This window comes from Petaurus breviceps, unplaced genomic scaffold (genome assembly GCF_028583685.1).
Source record: "Petaurus breviceps papuanus isolate PSGF00001 unplaced genomic scaffold, PetGlider_PUasm1.0 90692, whole genome shotgun sequence".
In the NCBI taxonomy this organism is placed as follows: domain Eukaryota; kingdom Metazoa; phylum Chordata; class Mammalia; order Diprotodontia; family Petauridae; genus Petaurus; species Petaurus breviceps.
In genome coordinates, this window is record NW_027187313.1 from 1,186,359 (window position 1) to 1,209,583 (window position 23,225).

General features: G+C 39.9%; 1 protein-coding gene across 1 annotated transcript in view; it reads right to left on the bottom strand.

Moving 5' to 3' along the window:
- Positions 1–23,225, bottom strand: part of AXDND1 (axonemal dynein light chain domain containing 1) — a 136,145-nt gene that overhangs the window by 60,648 nt on the left and 52,272 nt on the right. The window contains exons 11-15 of the mRNA XM_069065463.1: positions 22,176–22,280; positions 18,466–18,586; positions 12,327–12,428; positions 8,918–9,081; positions 3,612–3,687 (exon numbers count right to left, since the gene is read on the bottom strand). Coding sequence (XP_068921564.1) covers positions 3,612–3,687; positions 8,918–9,081; positions 12,327–12,428; positions 18,466–18,586; positions 22,176–22,280 — 568 coding nt within the window. The remainder of the gene's footprint in view (positions 1–3,611; positions 3,688–8,917; positions 9,082–12,326; positions 12,429–18,465; positions 18,587–22,175; positions 22,281–23,225) is intronic.

The window sequence follows — 23,225 nt, forward strand, 5'->3', positions numbered from 1 at the left end:
AAGCAGATTTTCAAAGCTCCAAGCAAATACATTTTTGCCAGCCCTTGTTAGATGCAGTTCATTCATAGTCAAAAGCCTATATTTGTTAAAATGCCTATATTTTAAATTTGATCCAGAAATCTGAATGGGAAAGGTTAAAACTTCTTAGCCCATAAGTTTTTTTTGTGGGAGCAAGCCAGAGTTTCGGCTTCCCACTTCCCCCTTCTTTACTACTGCCATATCAGCGTCAGGCCTCTTCAGGAGTCTTTTGACCTCCACCCTTGTTTTCCACACCCTTATCAGCATTAGACCCTTTAGGGGTTTTTGACCTCTACTTTAGCCTTGTCCAAATAAGGACATGAACAATACCTTGGTTCTCTGTCCTGCCTCCCAGCCAATAGGGCAGGCTTCTTTGTTATTTGCCATTGGGTAAGATTTTCATCCTAAGACTTGAGCCTGCCTCCCAGCCAATGGAAGAAGGGACAGTGGTGGGAAGGGGCTTGACTGCATTAGGGTATAAATTTTTGTTCCATCTTCTGTAATATGCCTCCTCTCCCTGATCCACCATGGAAAGGATTGCCCTCTTCTCACAGGGGAAGAGAATAAAAATTTCTTGTTTTTATCCTGAGAAACCTCCATGTTCTTGATTAAATTGTGAATGGGGTTTTTCACCCCATACAAATTCAAATCCAATTTCTTTTTTTAATTCACTGCCTCCAATCATCCACAATGAAGAAACCACTCATACCTCCAATGCATTCAATTTCCTTCTAAGATTTCAGAATCTTTAGCAATGTTTTTCCCAGGTTCTTTTGGGTAATAGAATTTTTCCTAGCATATATCACCAGAAGCAGATTGTAAACGTCAGCTAGTTTTCCTTTTTTCAAGAAATGCTTACCATCTATTACTTGGATCCAATGTGTTCCTTCCTTCCTTCCTTCTCTGTGTCATTCTTCCAACATCCTGATAACTGACACAAATGAAAATTTTCTTTTGTTCCTATACTCTGGTAAGAGCAGGGGTGTTAGTGCCAGAAGGAAAGCAGGATAAAGAATGCTCAACCCTATCCCTCAGGGCTTAATAAACAAAACTCCCAGAGTAATTTGTATGGACCTAGGCTGGTGGGCTCCTAACTCAAGAGCTGAAAAGCAATTCAGTCACTTCAAATCAAATGCTACTGCCGCCAGAATTCTGTGAATGACTGCTCAGGCCAAAGCAAAGGAATTTAAAAGAGAGATTTAAACTAAGCCTCAGAACTTCTGTTGGCTAGCTAGATACAGATATGGAGCTGAATGAAAAAAGAGCTGAATTAGATCCTGTGGCTATGGATTAAGAGTACAGATAACCTCCCTTTTAGGGAAAAACCTGAATCATAGCTTCAATTTAATGGGTGGCAACAATACAGCACATAGAGAGCTATTGCAGTAGAAGACAAGAAGATGGCATCATTGGAGAACAGTAGAATAAGGAAGCGAGGTGGTGCAGTGAATGGAGTGCCAGACCTGGTGTCGGGAAAACCTGAGTTTAAATCCTGCCTTAGACACTTACTAGCTGCAGAACCCTGGACAATTCACTTAACCCTGTTTGCCTCAGTTTCCTCTTCTGTAAAATGAGCTAGAAAAGAAAATGGCAAACCACTCTGGCATCTTTGCCAAGAAAATCCAAATGGCTGAACCAAAAACAATAATATCAGGAAAGTTGTTGTGGTGGTGGTAGTTTGTTCTTTGTTTTCCAAGAGGACCCTGACATCCGGAAGATGAGGCCATGATTTACAAGTGAATCGAATTTAGGTGAGGGAGGGCTGTGCAAAGTCACCAGCCTCACTCTCTCCTCCAGAGCCTCCTGGGTCCAGTGGCAGGATAAAGATCAAGATGGCCCCAGATGCAGTGAGCAGCTCAGTGAGGACATCAATGAATGAAGACACAGTAGAACATCCCCAGGAGGCAGCACAGCAGGAGAGAAGGCAGCTCGGTAGAGGACGCTGAAAGTCGGAAGTTCAGTGGAGAAAGGAGCAAGTGCAGACAGGGAGGCAGAGAGGAGTTCCGGCAGAGAGGAGTTCCAGCAGAGAGGCGTTCCAGCAGAGAGGCATCTCTAGAAGCAGCAGCTGCCAGCATCCACTGATAGCATAGGAAACCACAGGCAAAGCTGAACTGAGGAATTGTAGGGTCAAGCTTGTATAATTGCTCATCCATGTGCCAAATGTAAGCTCCTTAAGGGTAGGACTGCTCCATTATGATCACTCTGTGCCAGCATTCTATGTCTTGAGGAGAATAGACACCTCATCTATTTCTGTTTAAGTGAAATGGTTCTTTTGAGAACTTGTTTCCCATTTCATATCTTAGAGATCATCTGGTCGAACCCCATTATTTTGCCAGTGAGCGAAAGGAAGCCTGGAGATTAAGTGACTTGCCCAGAGTCACACAGAGAACAAGTGGCAGTGATGGGGTACTTACTTGGGTTCCTGTGCTTGCACATCAATTTGTAAAATCAGTTTATATTTTGATTCTCCCTAGCCTCAAGTTTCCCCAACCTCAGAGCATTAGCTCTGCCCCTTCCCCTGCCAGCACTCTGCCATTCATGAACTGTTTATCTCCCCTCTGTATAATAACCAGCTCCACCTATGAATCCTTCACTAGAACTATCTATAAGTAACTCCCCAGCCCATTCATCATACACATCCTAGATCTTTCATTAGCTTGGGACACATGTATACTTCCAACATCCATCTTGTCAAACATGACATTGATGGGTAGCAGCTTGGTCTGCCCTGACCACTAGCTGACTTAGTGATGTTTCAAGCCTAAAACCTCACCTCCAGGCAGCCCCCACCTTGGGCTATTTCCCAGTGAATTATGGGCAGTAGATATTAAAAGCACATGTTCCTTTAAGCACTGATCACTCCTTAATTCCTCCCTAGCCCCACCCTTACTCACCTAGTTAGCATTATTGGCACAGGTTTTACTAAAGATAATCCTAGAAAAACTTTAACTCTACCCCTTTAAGGTTGCAGGTTCCCTAAGAACTCTTGCCTGATGTAAAGAATAACAATAAACTTATACCATCCTGACCTAAAGACTGCTTGAGCCTGTGAATTCATTCCACACTGCCCACCAAGGGACTCTGGTTATTGGGGTTTCTGAAACACATACACACCTACATCAGCAGGTTGTCTGACTCCAAATTCAGCACTGCTCTCAAGCAAAATTTTGAGAAAATTCCCTTAAGTGACCTGGGAAAGTAACTTTCAGAAATGACTAGTGAGTCTTTATATAAAATTGTCCAAAGTTTACTATGAGGGAAAGACTTCAGATGCATTAAATTATACCTACTTGACAGAGGGAAATGTAAAGAGTCTTTGCAAGTGTGAGTAGCTTTCAGCACCTGAAAACATACTTGTTTGCATGTTGTTCCCCCCCCCCCCCATTAAAGTGTGAGCTCCACAAGGGCAGAGATGGTCTTTTGTCTCTCTTTGTATCTCCAGTGCCCGGCATACAGTGTTTCATAAATGCTTATTCACTGACTGTGACTAATAGATCAGTGGTTCCCCCTAGCCCTTATAGGAGATCCATGGACAGCATTTAATTCTAGTAGCCTGCATTTTGAAGAACAAGTTATCTATTACAAAGTCTTACTTCGTTACATTTCTTCAAGTATGCACATATTGTCTTCATGGTAGAGTCCTTGATGGGACCTAAGACACCATCCACACTGGAAGAATGGAAGGAAGGAAAAAGGGGGTTAGAAACAGAAGTAGAAAAGGATATATATCATGTCTGTAATAGATGGACTGATAAAAATATAGGATTTCTGTTGCATAACTTTCAAATACTTCTTCCCAACTAAGTCTTTCAACTTTGTTTGGGGTCTAGATATTTATAAAGCCAGACTCTTATAGCTCTGGAACCAAAACAATTTAAACTATCTTAAACAGCTCTCACTAAGTTGGAGAACACTGAGCCATTAGAAATTTAAGTCACAGAGTCATAAGAGACGATGTTATGAACAGATGCCGTTCTTGTCCCCAATCTTCAAATCTAGAATAATATTAGCATAATTCTTGTTGACCAAAGCTATAAAAGTAGAGAAAAACACTGGACCTGGAGTCAGGAAGACTTAAGTTCAAATCCAGCCTCAGACACTTACTAGCTCTGTTATCCTGGGCAAATCACTTAACCCCATTGCCTCAAAAAGAAAAAAGCAGTGAACAAAAAGAGGACTATTGTTTAATTTCCTCTCTGGAAATCTACTAGCTAATCAGGCTAGCAAAAGAATCCCCAGTTTATTTTTCTGTTGGAGAAGTTTCTCCAGAAGCCCTTGTGATTACACTTTGTAGAAATGTAAAGGTGAGGGTTAGGTGCTGTTGGCAGCAAAGTCCCTGAGAGGGAGGCACAGTGATGTTAGTGATTGATAAACCAACTTAGTGAAGTAGAGAAGGGTGTATCATTACCAGCTGTGCTCCAATGTGGAGCCACCATGTTGGAAATTTATTTAAACAATATTTCAATATCTATTAACAAAACCTTTACTGGATAGGGAATTCTTCCTTCTTCTAGAAACCTTTGCCTGCTTAGGTGCTCCTTACCAAAACCCCACTCAAACACCATCTGCTACAAGCACAGCCCAAAGAAGAGCTTTCTCCCCTCTTGCCCCAACTCCTTTGCAGATGTGAGTGTCTGGGGGAGGGCATGTCTAGGGATGGGGAACATTGCATGTGGTCTCAAATTTTTTCAATAAATTGATAACATTTGCTATTTTTAAATTCTCATCTTTATTATTTGAATGAATTCCTGAATTCCTTCAAGAATTTTTTTTTAATTGTTACATGGCTCTCTGGGAGGAGAGGAAGAAAGGATACAGGAAGAAATTTAGGTGGTGTAAAAAATAAAATAGACCAATAAAAACGTTTTTAAAAAATAACAAATACTCTCTGCTCTGTGAAGCCTTCAATGATCTCCATAGCTAAAAGTGATTTCTCTATCCTCTGAAATCTCAGAGCACTCTTGTTCAAACTTATGTACTTAGCATAAAGCATTCTACCTCATATTATAGTTACTCATGCGCATATCTTACCTCCCTTATAACTTGCAAATTACTTGGGCTCAAAGTTGGTATTTTATTTATCTTTACCTCCTAGGCTCAATAAATGTTTGGCAAATTGACCTGAATATAAATATTTTCAACTGGAAAACAAATTGGGAGATATGTGTAGCTGACTCTGGGGAACGCATAGAATTGGTGTTTGTCCTCCATTTTCAGAAGACCAATGACATCATGAGTGACTTGCATGTGAATTGAACTTTAGTGAGGCAGAGTTGCACAAAGTCATCAGTCAGCCTCACTACCCCTTCCAGAACTGCCTCTGAAGAAAACATTTAGTGTCTCATGATTGAAAGGAACTCTGAAGGTTATTGGGCAGTTCAATGTAGAAATCCCTGCTACAGTATCCCTGATAGAAGGCATGCTGTTCCACTATTAAATAGGTGAAATTCTGAGGAAGTTCATTCTTAAACTGAGACAATATATATTTTCCACCCACTGGTACTAGTTTGTGCAATAGAGGGACATCATCATTCTACTTCTTCCACACCTTTAAGTACCTGGAAGCCCCTATCATGCTTGTTTGGTTTTTTTTTCCTACCCTTTTCTTTTCCAAGCTGAACCTCCCAGCTCCTTCAGTCCTTTGTTTATATGTCATGGTTTTGGACCCTTTGGCATCCTGGAGGGGACATCTGTAATGGGAATGTAAATTTTTAAGATCTTCCCTGCCCCTAGGCTAAAGTGCACCTGGAGCCTGGGGTGGAAGGCTTGTTTTTCAGTAGATACTTCTTGATTGGCCAGTGAGTCAATAAGGTTGTTACATTCTCTGAGCCAGGAGAAGGCTATATAAGCTCTGATGTGTAGCTTTGTTTTGGGGCTCACTTTGAGAAGTGTTCAGTGATTTGATCTGGGTTCTGGGAAGGTGTTGTTGAGAGCCCCATTTCGGCTTTGAAAAACCCAGATGTTGAAACCCAGATGTTGATTTGGTATGGATGTAATGGTTGGACAGTTTGGAAACTGTCTACTTGATCTGTTTCTCTGTCTTGATAATTCTGTCTGTATATTCTGAAGTTCAAGGTGCTGACCTTTTTCCCCTGAACTAGGTAAACGATACATATCTGACTGATTAAAGTAAGCTTGTTAACCCATTTTGAGTTGCTGTCCTTTAACAAAGCAGATCCAAGAACCTGTGGTGGTAGCCACCCTGGGGACGCTGGGGTGCTTGCCCCTACAACCTCCAATTTATTCATTCTTCATGGACTTATGGTTTTATTGTTGTGGGTAATCCCTCTATCACACAAATTTCAATTCTCCTACAATTTCATACATGGTCTCCACAGGTTATTGTGGTTTAAATATGTGCCAAACTGGTAAGTGAATGGAAAGGCATATAGTAAGCACTTACTATGTACCAGGTCCTATGCTAAGTGTCTGAGAATACAACTGAAAAACAAATCAGTCCCTACACTCAAGGAGTTCACAGTCTCTTAAGATTAAACCACACTTTAAGGATATTTTATCTGTAAGTCAGATGGAAAAAGGTCCAATGATCTAGGTGCAGAAAAAGTTTTTGACAAAATACAATATCCCTTTCTGGGTTTTTTTTAAACCACGAGGAACTAAAGGAATTAATGGAGCATTCTTTCAAATGACAAGTAGTATCTCTTAAAAACTAAGAGAAAACATTATCTGTAATGGGGATAAGCTAGAAGCCTTTCCAACACTATCAGGAGTGAAGCAAGGACGTCTTTTATCAATACATTTTGTTGTCCAGTCATTTCAGTTTTGCCTGACTCTTCATGATCCCATTTTGGGTTTTCCTGGGAGAGATGCTGAAGTGGTTTTCTATTTCCTTCTCCAGATCATTTTATAGATGAGGAAACGGAGACAAGCAGGATTAAGTGACTTGCCTAGAGTCATGTAGGTAGTAAATGTCTGAGACCAGATTTGAACTCAGCAAGAGGGCTCTTCCTGACTCTAGGCCCAGCACTCAATTCACTGTGCCATGTAGCTACCCCTATCAGCGCATAGTGGGGGCTTAATAAATGCTTGTTTCCTTCCTACTTCAACTACTCCTGTTGTTACTGCTGCTGCTACTACTAAGAACTGGTTGAGTGATTAGAACCAAAGTCTTGTGATTAATTACATGATGCAACCTGAAAGGATGTTTCTAATGGAAGGCCGCAGTCTAATGGAGGGCCATAGGTCCATCCTTGGCCCGTCACATACTGGTATCGATGACTCATATCATGGCATGGCTACTAGATTTCTGGATGACATAGTTCTATAAGGAGTAATTAGTACCTTATAAGGCAGAATCAGGATCCAAAAAGATCTTGATTGATTAGAATAATGTACCAATTTGGGTTGAAAAAATCAGCTGTACAAATATTGGCACCCAACATGGCATTGTTGGACAACACAAAAAAGATCTTGGGAGGGATGGGAGTAGAGGGCGGTGAATGATCAATGGATCACTACAGAAGCAGTGTGGTATGGTGAAAAGAAGCACCAGATTTGGAGTCAGTGGACCTGGAATGGAAATCCAGATACCACCTTTATGACCTTGGACAAAGCACTTGGCCTGTGTCTGTTTCCTCATCTTAATGAAAGAGTAGGATTAAATAGCCTCTAAGTTTCCTTCAAATCTAAATCCATGGTCCTATGATGCTGGTGTGTTTGAGCTCCATGTAACCAATAAATAAATGAATAAATAGATAAATAAAAGCAAAAAACCCTAACGTAATCTTAGTTTGTAACAGGAGAAACATAGAGTCCAGATCAAGGTTAGAGGTAGGTGTACTCTGCCCTATTCATAATATAGAGGGCTATATTTAATTCTGGGAATTGAATTCTAGGGATATTGACAGATTATAGCATGTCTGTCTAGAGGAGTGGTGGAGAATGAGAATCTGTGAAGACAGGGAATATGTAAGATGAAAAAATTGAAGGCTAGGAGAGCATAATAATTTAGCTTTGAATATCTGAAGTTTCCTTGCAGAATGCTTAGACCCCAAAGAGTACAACTGGAAACAATGTATAAGAATTAGGGGAAGGCAGATTTTGGCTCAAAATAAGAAAAAAACCCACAATTTAACTACTAGAGCAGCTATCCCAGAGTAGAATTAGCTTCTTTGGAAAGTGGTAAGGTCCCCATCAGTGGAGATCTTTCCATGGAACATGGGTAACTTTATGTTGTGGCTGTTTTAGAGGACTATTCCCCAGGCACCAGCTGAACTGGTTTGACCCCTAAGATCCCTACCAATTCTGTAACTGTAAGATTCTATACCCCCGCAATCCATCCCACTTTCCCTAGCCTCTACTTCCTTACACAGGCATACACACTCCTTCATACCTCATGGATCTATCCTAATCTTCCCCCAGCCTCGACTCCCCTATGAACACACACACACACACACACACACACACACACACACACACACCTCTATACCCCATCAATGCATCCCAATCTTCCCCCAGTCTCTACTCCCTTATAAATACACATACACACAAATACACACCTCTATACCCCATCAATCCACCTTAATCTCACCCCCAGCTTCCACTCCCTTACACACACACACACACACACACACACACACACACACACACACACACACTTCTATCACTAAGCTACTGACTTCATAGGTGGAGTCAGAAATTCAAGTCTGTCACTGACAGTCTGTAAAATGAGATGGAGAAGGAAATGGCAAACCACTCCAGTATCTCTGCCAAGAAAACCCCAAATAGGGTCACCAAAAGTTGGATACGACTGAAATGACTGAACAATACACAACAAATTGTCAGTGACATATGCATAGTTTGAACATAAAACGAGCTAGGCTGATTATCAGGGAGTCAACAGAAAAACACCAGAAATAAGCACTTATCGTCCGCGCACGTATTTTTCTCGAAGAGCTTCTCCAATTTGATGAGGATGCTCTTCATATGATTCACCCTCTCTCTGATTTTATCTTCACTTGTCTCCAAATCATATTTTAAGTGTCTAAAAAGACTTCTCCATTTTTGTGTAGCCTTCTGCAATTGTGAGAGGTCTGTTGCATCCTAGATAAAATGCATAGAAACCAGCTGAGATGTTTTCATAGAATAATGTAAATAATGACAACATTAAAAAAAGTAGCTGAACTCTGATAAACTGTCATGAATAATTTCTAACCTAGACAACTGTTAGGGAAACACACCTTCCTTTTCTCAGAAGAGAAGTTGGGAATGTCAAAGTCACTGACACACATGATGTCTATGTTAGTAATTTTTACTTAAATGCTTTTATTACAAAAAAAAAAAAAGAGTACAATGGGGTGAGCTAATGGTAAATGACTGTGGTGAAAACCAAAAAGCAACAAGAATTCAAAAAAATTGTGTTGAGATGTCTTGTTGGGACCCACACAATAGGTCAAAATAATGAGTGCAATTTCAGAGCACCATCGTTTCCCACCACTGTCTAATTTCTAACATTAAGAAAACTATGATCTTACTTAAACAAAACAAAACATATAAAACGGTGATTATTGAACTTCTTAGTCTCAGAACCCTTTTACACTCTTAATTCTGGACTAGAGGTGGGAAACCTGCGGTTTTGAAGACCTAGAAGGCCACAAGTGACCTCAAGTTCACAGGTTCCCTACCCCTGTTCTAGATGAAACCCTCCCCCTCCTCCCCAATAGTTTTTGTTTATGTGAGTTTATATTTGTGAGAATATGGATATTTACCACATTAGAAATTAAAACATCTTAGTTTTATTCTGAAAATGGTTTTTACTTTGTAGACACTCTGAAAAGGTCTTGGGAACACCCAGGAGTTCCCAGACCACACTTCGAGATTGCTGATCTGGAACATAAGGGATCAGATTTATTCTTCTACAACTTGAAAGATATTTCAATTGAACTTCCATTGAATTATCTCCAAATTTTAAGCTGAATACATCCTGGACCCAAGACTTTGCCCGAGGCCAAAGCACTTAATATTTAATATGGAAGTTTATCTGGCAATCACAAGAAGGTTCTATGGAATTCAAAGAGTTTGTAAACTTAGATTACCTAAAACTAAAGCCATCTCTTTATTGTGGGTGGAAAGAAAAATAAAATAAAAACATATTCCTTCTCCTTGTCATTTTTCTTTCCAACTATGAGAACGGGGAGCACATCTCATGGATTCTTTATGACTTGAACACCTAGCATAGGTTCTGTGTACAGCAAGTGCCTAACAAGTTTCTGTTGAAAGTGGGTCCCTCAGGTTCTTTCCTAAACCACTCAATTCACTATTCTCTGTCCCTCAGCAATCTCATCTGCTGCCATAATTTTAATTCACCTCTGTGTACGATGACACACATATAGGAGTGAATATACATATATACATATAAATACATATGTGTATATACACATGCTCATATATGCAATATGCTGTCTGTATACATATGGGCATATACATGGGCATATGCATACATGCACACATAGCATGTGTCTGTATATGGATATATATTGTATATATGTGTATGTATGCATAAGGGATATCTGTATATCCTTATACATGCACACATATTCACATATAAGGTTGTATAGCTATTCCTTATACATATCATACACACATATTTCTGTATACATATACGAATGTGTACATGTATATGCATAGGTGTCTGTACACCACATACATACATACATAGATATGTGTGTGGGCATGCATGTATTTGTGTGTGAGTGTATTCACTCAAACATATCATTTTACATATGTATAGGTGACATAGTCATACACATACCTGCATATATGTGTGTATGCGTGAGTGTGTGTGTGTATATGTGTGTGTGTATTTAAAAAAAAAATCTTTTCAGACAGTCCTGGTTCCATATTTCTAACCACCCGAATGTCCCATTAATCTCATATACTACATAGAGAAAACTAAACATCATTTCTCCTCCCAAACTTTTCCCTGCCTTCCCAACTTCTGTTAATGAATACAACTATCTTCTAATCACCTGGGGTTCAGATTCCTTATGTTTTTGCCACTTCCCCCTTCCTCATCACCCACGTGTAATCTTGTATCCCCAGCACTTAACACTGTGTCTGGCTTAAGCTGTTCAATCATTTTCAGTCATTTCTGACTTTCCATGACACCATTTGGGGTTTTCTTGGCAAAGATACTGCAGTGATTTGCCATTTCCTTCTCTAACTCATTTTATAGATGATGAAACTGAGGCAAACAGGGTGAAGTGACTTGCCCAGGGTCACACAGCTACTAAAGTGTCTGAGGCCACATTTGAACTAGGGTCCTTCTGACTCCAGGGCCAGTACTCTATCCACTGTACCACCTAGCTGCCCCACCCTGAATATAGTAGGCACTACACATCTTTAACAATATATGCTTATTAAATTCAGATTTTACCTCAATAATAGCCCTGGAATCAACCTTTCCTTTTCCACTTCTATGGCCACATCCTAGTTCGATTTCATCTTTTCTAGATTATTGTAATAACTGCCTAAGTAGTCTCCCTGCATTCTCCCTTCTCCAATCCATCCTTCACAGCACAGATCAAAGTAACTTTCCTGATGTACAAGTCTACTCACATTGCTTCTTTATACAAAAACCTTTAGTGGTCTCTGAATTCCTGCCAGAAAAAAAGTACAAGCTTCTTATCTTGGCATCTAAAGGACATCTTCAATCTGATTCCAAACACCTTTCCACGCTTATTTCATGGAATTTCTTTTTGCACAATCTCCATTTCTATCAGACTGGACCACTTATAGTTCCTAAGTCTCATCCTGTCCCCTCTGCCTTTGTATAGTACTATTCTCCATGTATGGTCCATATTCTTCCAGCATCTCTGCCCATGGAAACTCTTCTTTTCTATCAAGACCTAGTAGCCCAAATGATACCTTCTCCACGAAGCCTTCTCCAATTCCCCCAGACTGATGGGACCCTGCCCTCAGCTCTTTAATGTCATTGTTTGACCTCTCTCTCTCTCCAGTTTATATCACAGTTATTCGTAAACGTGTCTCATGCGGTCTAGTGTACTATTAGTTCCTGGGAGTGACTGTGTCATTTTTAAATTTTGTATCCCCTAAGGACCTAGATCAATGTGTTGAATAGAGAAGGTATTTAATAAATGTTTGCAAAGTCAAATGGAACAGAAATGAATCAACGAATAAAGAGTTAAAATGTTTTCTTCCTAAGTTTACCAAAATATTATTGAGTACAGGTCTTATAATATCATATACATATACCCTCCTGCCACTGCCCCCCAACACACAAATGCCCACACTCTCAACTCCAATAAATCTCTTAAATTGAAGTTTACCTGAGATGCCAACATTACAATGAAATGTGTGACATATTTGTTCCAAGCCTTTTCAGTAAGATAAAGTCTTCTGGTCAGTATGAGGTTGTTTTTTTTAATGACCTATAAGAAAGTTATATGATGATCAGGATTTGGACTGAATAGAGACAAATTATACCAAACGAGATGCAAATATTGATCTTTGGTGAACCATGAAATAAATAAAATAAAAGGGTTTTTTTTTTAATCGCTCATCTAGTTATTCAGTTTGAACCAGAACCAAACCTGAATTTTCCTAAAATCATTGAATTAGAATAAGGAAAATAGAATCATAGAATATTGAAACTGGAGAGAATCTTAGAGATCTAACTTCCTACCCAATATAGGAAGCCTGTCTACAACATCCCTGATAGATGTTCATCTAGATTCTACGTGAAAAGATATAGTGATGGGGAGTTCATGTTCTCACAAGACAATCCATTCTATATGGGGATAATTTTAATTACATAGTTTTTTTCCCTTATATTGAGCCAATATATGAATTTTATGCTTTTTGTTATTTCTATTATTGACCCAAGTTCTACCCTCTGCATTTGTCTGGCCCCTCCACACAACAGTCTATCAAATATTTAAAGATGGCAAATACATCTCCCATAAAATATCTCTTCTCCAAGATAACCTTCCCTGGTTCATTCAATTATTCTTCATATAAAATGGTTTCTAGACTCTTCATCATCCTGATCATCTTCTGGATTCTCTTCACCTTTTCAACATGAAACTTTTGGTGAAACACCTTTAAAATGTGAAACTAAGCACAGTATTTCAAGATAAAGAGAATAGTAGGAATACTTTCTCAATAGTTCTGATTATACTTCTATTAATGCTGCCCATAACAGCATTAACTCTTTTAGCTTATATTTAACTAGCATTCTAGATTATATTGAATAAATTTTTATTAAGCCAAGTCTCCTTAATTCAGTTTATGGGAAATTTTTTTTGAACCCAAATATAAGATACTACATATATCCAAGGTAAATTTCATCTTGTTAATTTAATTCCCCTCCTTCCCCCTCCCCCACTAAAGTTCTCCAATGCCTTATCATGGCTAGCAGTTGTGGTCCTGGGTTCTCTAAGGCTATACTAGTAGAATACAAGGTCAGACAAGGTCATCAAACTGGGAAAACCTTGAGTATAGTCCCAGTGATATATTGTGTATTTGTTGTTTAAGAACTAGCTTGGGCCTGTATAGGTCCATCTCTAGAGGGCTAACCACTAGGTTCAATTCAATTTAACAAACAATAATTAAGTACCTAATATGTACCAATGGGGACACAAATGAGAAAAAGAAAGATGGGTCCTGACTTCAAAAAGCCCACAGTCTAATGGGGGAAGATAACACGCAAAAGGAATCTGCAACTTGGGGAAGAGCCACAGAGAGAGAGACCACCAGAAGTTATCTTGTTCCGTGGAGCTAAGATCAAGCAGAGCTGCAGATTGAAAATGGAGTGATTGGTTTTAGCTTTTCATTTGTTTTGGGGTTTGTTTTTTTTTGCCAGAGCAACTCACAAAACTGTTATTAGTGGAGAAAGTACTGACCTGGAGTCAGAAGCGCCACAAGTCTCTCCTAATCCCCAACACAGTAGTTGGGTGGTGATGGTCAAATGAATTAAATGTATTTTAAATTAAATTATTGATGAATAATAATTATATATTTAATTATTTATTGATAATCAATATAATTAATAATTATTATATGTCCATAAAAATTTGAATTAAATTAAATTTAAAAACCTTCATCTGTAAAATGAGGGTAACTGTGTGACTGGCACCTACCTCACAGGGTTATTTTGAGGATCCAATTAAATAATGTGCCTAAAGTGTTTTGGCAAATGTTAAAGCATGATGTGTTATTTCTTATTATTATTGTAATTATTTATTACCACCTGCTAAAGTATAAAGGAATTGAATTCTGAATTGAGAGATAGAGTGCCCACAAGTAGTGTATAAATTATTGAAGGAGTTTGGGGCCATTCAGCCTGGTATGGCCATTTTCAACTTTATTTCTGCCATCTAGCAAATTATTCTTCTTACCAACTTTGTGTCATGAATATTTAACCACTAGTTAACATGATCAGTCATTTGCTAGGGAGTCTTCTGCTCATCCTGGTTATTTCCATATGCCCTAAAAGGGTAGGTATGCCAGGTCAGGGTAGTGTTATTGGTTGCCAAAGAGGCAGAAACCTTCTATCTCCCAGGTCCTCTCTCTACTGAGCAGTCAGCCAATGAACATTTTTTAAGCCCCTAATATGTTCCATCTACTTCATCTGAACTTCCTTCTGTATGGGAGATTTCTACTCCCTGCTTCACCTGATCACCTGATCCCCAGTCTCAGGTGAGAGATGGAACCAGACCTTGACCCCTGGGCTTCTAGCTCCTGCTGTGCCAGTCCCCTAAGGGAAGGCTGATAGAGGTCAGCCAAGTAACTTCTACCTGTGCCAGAACAAGGCAACTTTGGCCTCCTGCTGCCAGCCTGATCTCACAACCTAGATGTGGAAAGCTGCCAGTGCAAAAAGGAGCAAACTTCCCTTTGACCTCTGGCCTTCCGTCTCCTTCTTTGCCTGGCTCTTAAAGGAAGAGGAGGAGAGTAGCTGGTGGAGAGCAGCATTAGTCTAATTTCCAGCTTTTGGAGGGAAGAGGAGTAGTGAAAGGTGTCTCCCATCTGACCATGTGCCTTCCATCTCATACTGTGCTTGTCTCCTGTCTGATCTCTAGCCCCTCTCACACCTCTTCACATCTTATATTTCCCAGGGATTCTGAACTCCTGTAAGGTCTTCATCCAAACTCCATCCCCCATCCCAATCTCCCAATTCCTTATCCCCATTCCTCTCAATGCTCTCACCCCAAAGTCCCATCCAAATGCCACTCACCCTTTCCACTGTGCCTTCTGGAATGCCTGCTCCATAGGCAATAAACTTCCCTTCATACTAAATCTTTTCTTCTCCCACTTCTTCTATCTTCTAGAAATCACTGAAATATGATTTCCCACTGATAACAAAGTCTCCCTGGGCACTCTTTCCAACACTGGCTGCAACCTCATTCATTCTCCTCAGCTCATGAGGCAAGGTGAGGGAGTTGGAATACTCTTTGTTTTCCATGACCACTTCTAGGTTCTCCCCCTATTTCCATCACTCAGTAACTTCTCCTCCTTTTCAGTCCTTGCTTAATAAATGTAAATTTATTGACTGACATTGTGCTAAGTGCTGGGGACAGTAACAGCAATGCTACTTGCAGCTGCTGTGGGGGTGTAAGACCAATAATACCAGCACACAAGAGGGCTACTACCACAGTTCTTCAATTTGCTTTTCTAAAGGAAAGCAACTCAAAAGGGGTCAACGATCTTACTTTAATCAAATACACACACAAAAAATTTACTTAGTTCAGGGGGAAAATTCAGCACCCTGAACTTCAGAGAAAATATAAACAGAAATTACAAGCAGAAATAATAGCATAAAGACCAAAAGACAGGACTTTTAACAGTCTGACCAAATTATATATATATATATATATATATATATATATATAGGTGGTGAACAACAAGCCTCCCCTAATCAAGCTTCTCTTGTTGGGCTCCATGTGAGGCCTATTAATTGGCAGGAAAGATCTTCAAGTCCCATTGACATTACAGGACACAAAGAAAGGCAAAAGGACAGACCCTGCTTTCTGGGAGCTCATAGTCTAATGGGGGAGGCAACATGTAGACAATACATACAGACAAGTCATAGACAGGAGACACTGAACTAGAAAATCAACAGAAGGCTGAGCAGTGCAGACTCAATGCCAAGGGCAGTGTGGATTTGTGGTCCTACCTAATGAGAAGAGAACTCTGAGGGGCGGCCAGGTGGCTCAGCGAGTAAGAGCACCGGCTCCAGTGTCGGGATGACCTGGGGATCAAATCCAGGCTCAGATACTCAGCACCACACCCAGAAATAACTGGCCGTGTAACCTTGAGCAAGTTACTTAACCCCGATTGCTTTAAAAAAAAAAAAAGAAGTGAACTCTGAGTCCCTACCCATTGATGAAGCCCTGCCTCCTTTTTATTTTTTAACTTCTTTTATTTCAGTAAGCACTGGTCACAATGATCCTATCAGGTTGGCTTTGGCTCCCCAGAAAGTAGATACATGCTTGAATTCTGCCTATGGTAGGTTATTCCTTTTAGCAAAAAAACAAAACAAAACAAAAAAAACAACTAAACACCAAGCATATGCTGCTGAATAAAACATAAAACATGTACCAAGCAGCTGCTCCCTACTCTCTTAAATGCTGGATGCTTTCCCTGGACTCAACTGGAGGTCTAGAAAACATGTACTCAGAGCTTATTTTGTTCTCTACTGCTGTGCACCATACAAGAGGGGAAAAGAAAGTGGGACAATATCGTTCCCCAAAGAAGCTCGACTCAAGTCCTCCAGTTGGCTATCAGAAGCAGAGGCACCAACTCTGAAGGAACCCAGGACCTGATTGCCCAGGAGTACAGAAGTCTTTTGCAGACTGGAACCCAGGAGGGTCAGGGTTTCACTGTCTTGGATGTACTGACCTGGCAAGAACCTCTGACCCTCGGGCAGCTAGATAGCGCAGTGAGTCAGGAAGACAGGAGTTTGAATCTGACCTCAGACACTTGACACACTTACTAGCTGTGTAACCTTGGGCAAGTCACTTAACCCCAACTGCCCTGCATTCCTTCCCACCAAAAAAAAGGCAAAAAAAAGGAACCTCTGACCTTATCTAGCTCAGTCTGGAGCAGAGTGAGCAGACATGGCTCTCTATGGCAAAGTTCAATCTGTCATTGGCATCATCATTACATCCCTGCCCACAAGCCAAGTCTCTGCTTCAGCTGTGCCTTGATATACCTTCTCTTGCTCCCCAGCTAATAAGTATGTGAGGCCATCTCAGAATGCAGGTCTTCCTGACTCTATACCCATTCTTCTATCCATTGTGCCCCCACTTGCCCCATAAATGACTTTTTTTAAATGCCAAGTAGGTAACAAGAACTGGAAACATGCCACTAGAGACATAACAAGTGTCTCTGAACTTGAATCCACATTTCAGTGTTTGAGTCTAGAGTCTATTGGGGATGCTGGTCTATAAAACTCACAGACATTCACAGATATTGTTAATATTCCTCAGGTGGGAATAAAGAAACAGTTAAACAGTTTTGAAAAATGGTAAATCATGGGACTTTGCTCATGAAATTGTCAGCATTAAGGTAGAATAGATATCAGTAAACACCAAAGGAAAAGGATGACAGAGTCCAAGAGAGTAAATTCCTAGAGGAGATAAGAGCCCTTCTTCTGCCCTGCCCTCTACCCCCCAGTCCCCACCCCGGGACACTAGGTTTAGCTAGATTGGCAGTCTGGAGCTCTTACCAGCTCCCAGCCCTATATACTGATGGACAACAGAAAACATACTCTTAGCCATACTCCAATAAATTCTGGTGGATGTAAGGACAGGGGATTCCTAACTAGAAGCTAAGTAATCAAGAAAAGAATAATTGGCATTTATATAGTGCTTCAAGACTTGCTCATGTGAGCCTCATGATAGCCCTTCGAGGCAGGCTTTACAGACGTTATTATCCCAGTTTTACAGGTGAGGAAACTGAGGCCTATAAAGGTTAAGTGGCCTGGCCATGGTCACATAGTAAATTTATATGTGGCACAACTTCCTGACTCTAATTCTCTATTCTCTATCCAGGAGAGTAAATGAATAAATGTCTTCAGTTTCCACAAGATATAGCTTTATTGACCGACTATCAACCGACAAGTATTTATTAAGCACCTAGTACGTACCAAGCACTGTGCTAGGTGCTGGGGGATACAAATACAATGAATGAACCAATTCCCCCTCACAAGGAGCTTCCATTCTAATAGGGAAGCCAACTAATACATACATAAGTATAGGTGTAATAAACATAAAGGTAATGATTACAAAGTCGTCAAATGAAAGACAACTTGAGAAGTTAAGAGGATCAGGAAAGGCTAAGATACATTTCTCTAGCCGTAGGTTTTTGTATTAGTGTTATTTACTACTATAGAATAAATGTGGGAGTGGGGAGGGGGAAGGAGGAAGGGGGAAAGGAGGACTTGAAGCTACATCCAGCTCTCTCTACCTTTAGGGCCAAGTCATAGGTGGCTGAGCTCCAGATGTCTCTTTCAGAAGTTAACTGCTTAATGTCATTTTCCATCCTTACTCTTTGTGAAGTATATAAGTCATGATATTGCTCCACAATTCTAAATTTAAAGACAAAGAAAACACTGGTTTGGTCATGCTCTAAAATCATTAATTTCTTCTTAAAATAGAAAATTCACCTTAAACTGATCTTTAGATAATTGTGGCACAATCTCTGAAGATATAGGTAATAGGCACATCTCACATCAAGTAAAACAGAAGAGATAATATTAAATGTTCTTCTAAATCTCTCAAGAAAAGGAGGTCAATGAAATCTTAAGTCCAAGATTTTTTTTCCTTTCTCTAGATAGCTTTCATGTTATTTTTCTTCTTTCATTTATTAGAATTTGTACAACATGAAATTCCAGCCACAACTGCATATATAAAGTGCTTTGCAAATCTTAAAGCTTTATGTAAATACTAGCAGCTACTACTATTATTTATTCAACCAATCAATCAATAAACATTTATTAAATATCTGCTATGTGCCAGGCACTGTGATAACTTCTGGGGATACAAGAAGAGGCAAAAGACAGTCCCTGCCCTCAAGGAGCTTACAGTCTAACCTAATTAATTGTAATACAGGATCTATTTAAAATTCAAAATATAGTATGATAAATTATGAAAATTGACTGCACAGGGAATACTGATTTTATTTGAATGTAATAAATGTCTATACCCATTTCTGGCTATTTCTCCTATATCTGAAAAAAAGCAGATCATATCAGTTTTCCAGTCCTAACACATAAAAAAAGAAGAGAAACTGCAGCCCAACACACCAGTTAAAAAAATAGAATGCCATATCATTAAGAGTTTAAATCCAGCTAAAGATAGATATTATAGATGGAAAATGATTTGTTGCTGGGTTTTGTGAAGCGTGGTGGATGAAATGACAATTTCAATTTTCTTACTGGTCAGCTAAAATTAGCCACTGTACAAAATCATTGATAAAATTAGTGAAATTATCATTCCATTTCTCATTCCCTTCCTAGGAATGGCTAGGTGGCACAGTGTATAGAGTACTGGGCCTGGAATCAGGAAGACTCATCTTCCTGAGTTCAAATCTGGTCTCAGACGCTTACTAACTGCGTGACCCTGGGAAAGTCACTTCACCCTGTTTGTCTCAGTTTCCTCATCTGTAAAATGATCTGGAGAAGGAAAGAACAAACCACTCTAGTATCTTTGCCAAGAAAACCTCAAAATTGGATCACAAAGAGTTGATCACGACTGAAATGACTTTCACAGCCAAACTCCTAGAAAAATGTGGTACACTGGTTGCCTCAACTTTCTCATCTCCCACTCCTCAACCCTTTGCAGCCTGGCTTCTAGGTTCACCACCCAATAAGAAATGTCTTTGCAGTCACCACCCATCTCTTTGCTGCTATACTCAATAGAATGTTCTCAGTCCTCACCCCCTTTGACCTCTCAGAAGAATCTCACACTAATGACTACCCCTTCCTTCTGATGATGTTCTTTCCCAGATCTCCTGCTTATCTGACTCCTCCTCTTCAGTCTCCTTTGACCCCTGGTGTATGGAATGTCCCCTAGAGCCGCCATCTGGGACTTCCTCTTTTCTCTATCTTCTCTCTCGTGATGACCTCATCATTTCCCGTAGGTTCAAAAAGTATCTAGAGGCAAATGATTTGACTACACCTGCATATCCAGTCTTTTTCTCTCTCCTGAGCCCTGGTCTCCGACAAGCCTACTAGACATCTCCACCTGGATATCCTATAGGTATCTCAAGCAGAACACACCCAGGTAAAATGTGTTATAACTTAGGCTTCTTTCCAATACCCCTATTTCTGTTGGGGACACTACAGTATTTTCAATCTCCGGGTGCACAAGCTGGGAATCATTTTCCACTCATCATCACTCTCACTTACTGCCTCACACCATATCACACCAGTTGCCAATCCCATCAAGTCTCATATCAATCAAGAGGACAGGTTGCCATCAAAGGGTGAGATCTGGAAAGACTTGGTGAAGACGACGCCATCTGAGTTGGACCCCCAATCTAGTTGGGATCCTATATAGTTAACCTCCTAGCATAAAATCTAAAGCAGTGATAATGATGACGGCATGTAATCTAAACATAAGATTCATAGCAAATGATTAAACACTCCATATCATAAAGATCAGATACTAAAACTATAATATTAATACAGTTGTAAATTTGACATGATGTTTAAAATCATTCACATATTTTATACCATCCCAACTCTTACCTACCTGCCAGTTGTAGGAAGAAACTTTCAGAACCAGAAAATAATGGTGGTTTTGTGTTTTATTATTTGTTTGTTTAATTGGGAGGGGGGGGGGGTTGTCCATCAAGAGAAAAAGAAATGGAAGACACCTGAGGACTAAGAACCTGAAAACTGATAGATTCCTTTACATTCTTCCAACAACTACTTACAAAGGGATAGCTTGCAATATAGCTGTAAAGTCAGGGAAACAAGTCAGAACGGTGGCCATTGGCCACTAAGAGTACATTCACGAGGCTTCTTAAGAACCCTTCAGGAGGAAGTATTCTATCTTTTTCTGTGCAATCACTCAAGGGGCAGGAGCCCAGGACCTTCTTCATGCATGTGGGTAAAACTGAGGACCTACCCCTCTCCCCCTACCAATCACTATTTTGAAACTTTTTTCTAGTTCGAGAGTCCATTTATGAAAGGCAAAGGATTAGAAATTAATTGGCCACAATCAAATAATAAATTTTGAAATAAAAATTCACAAGCCACAAAGGATGTCATGATTTGTCTTTTGACTGTCTGAGGGACAGATCTCTCCTACCCAGGGAGAATTTCAGAGATAACTTATAAGGAGATCATTCACAGGATCACACAGGTGAAATAAGAAAAACCCAAGGGAAATCAGTGGGTAGGAAGGGGAGACAAAATTCAGGGCGGCTACAGAGCAGTTTGGCAATAGCAGGAGCTATTCTCACAAGGTTCTATTAATTTATGCCCTCTTCCTGCTTTGGAGGGGAAGGGGAAGGGAGAGAGGGTAAGGAATAATAATTTATTAATCACCTACTGTGTGCTAAGATAGTCCCTATGCTAAGGCCTTTATAAATATTATCTCATTTAAAGGACTCCTTCCCAAATGGCTTATATCATAAGACCCATCTCCATCCTGGCAGAGTAGCTGCACCCAAGACTTGTCTAAAGACAGTAGCTGCAGCCAATGAGCAAAATATGGCAGCAATACAAAGACAGCAGCTCCCTTTCCTTCCATTTTGTGGAGAGCATGATTAACTTAGAGCAATTTTGCATTTTGCATATTTTTCACATCTTTGTCTTGACTCTTAGAATTTTGGCTTTACCATACCACGCTACATTTTCTGATAATATAAATGCCAAAAATTACTAAATGATGTGATGAAGTAATGATGATAGTAGAGTGGATTCAAGGAGGTAAAGGGTGCAAGGCACAATTAACAGAATGATTAACCCAAAACCAACCAGGACCCTTTCTCCAAAGAAATAAAGGACTCATTATCCTGCTCTCACCTGAAGAGAGAAATCATACATTAAGTTCCTACAAAAGGCACACATAGTCATCTTAGGACTCAAAAAATTAGTATTTTATTGCTTTAAAAACAGTTAGCCTCTTCCCTCTCCATCTAATTTAGTTAAGATTTAAGAAACTCACCTGGCATTCTTCTCTGCATTACTGAGAGCTAGCATCAACTCCTCATGGATCTTCTCTGATTTCTTCCTCAACTTTACATCATATTCTCGAACGAGAAATAGCTCTCTAAAATCAAAGAAGAAATTGTGTTTCCTTCAATGATCCAGAAAAAGTTTCTGTGGACAATTTAAATTTTATCTTAAAACAGGTATGTCCACACAGAAATCCACTTGTGTAGGGTCACAGTCACTTTTGAGCCTAGGACAATAGATTTAGAGCCAGAAGGGACTTTAGAGGTTAAATAGCAATGATGGGGGTGGGGGGGGGCAGGTTTGTGCTGCTAGATGATACAGTGGATAGAGGGCCAGGCCTGGAGTCAGGACAGCTGCCTGGGTTCAAATCTAACCTCAGATACTTACTAGCTGTGTGACCCTGGGCAAGTCACTTAAACCTGTTTGCCTCAGTTTCCTCATCTGTAAAATGAACGGGAGAAGGAAATGGCAAACCACTTTAGTATCTTTACCAAGAAAACTCCAAATGGGGTCACAAAGTCAGACACAACTGACTGAAAAAAAGCAAAAAAGCAATGAAGAATTAGAGCCTGTTGGTTGTGTGAAAATAATGATGCTTTTATTTTCAGACATGCAAAAAGAGTTAAATCAGCTCTGTTTGCACAAAAGCAGACTTTGATAGATCTAATGCCAGTGACTGCCAATAAGAATAGTGGTATTTAACACACTATTCTCAGGAATGGTGGTTTATGTTATGCGTAGCAATGTTTTGGTTCTGAACCCTAATGAATTGGCTTCATAGCTCTCTTTTTTCCCCCAGTTTTTGAAAAGAATATATGGAATGTTTTATAAACTCGCATGTTGTTCTTAACTCTTATTCCGATTTTGGTAGTGAACACACTCAATTTCATTTTCAGCAATTTAAAGAGAAAGTCTCCTGTGACTATGCCCCAGTCACTTCAGCCCTCAGTTTTCTAGTCTGTAAAATGAGGATGGTAATGATACCTGCCCTACCTACTGAAGGTGAAAGTCTCAGCTTTCTTACTTAATACTTGTCACC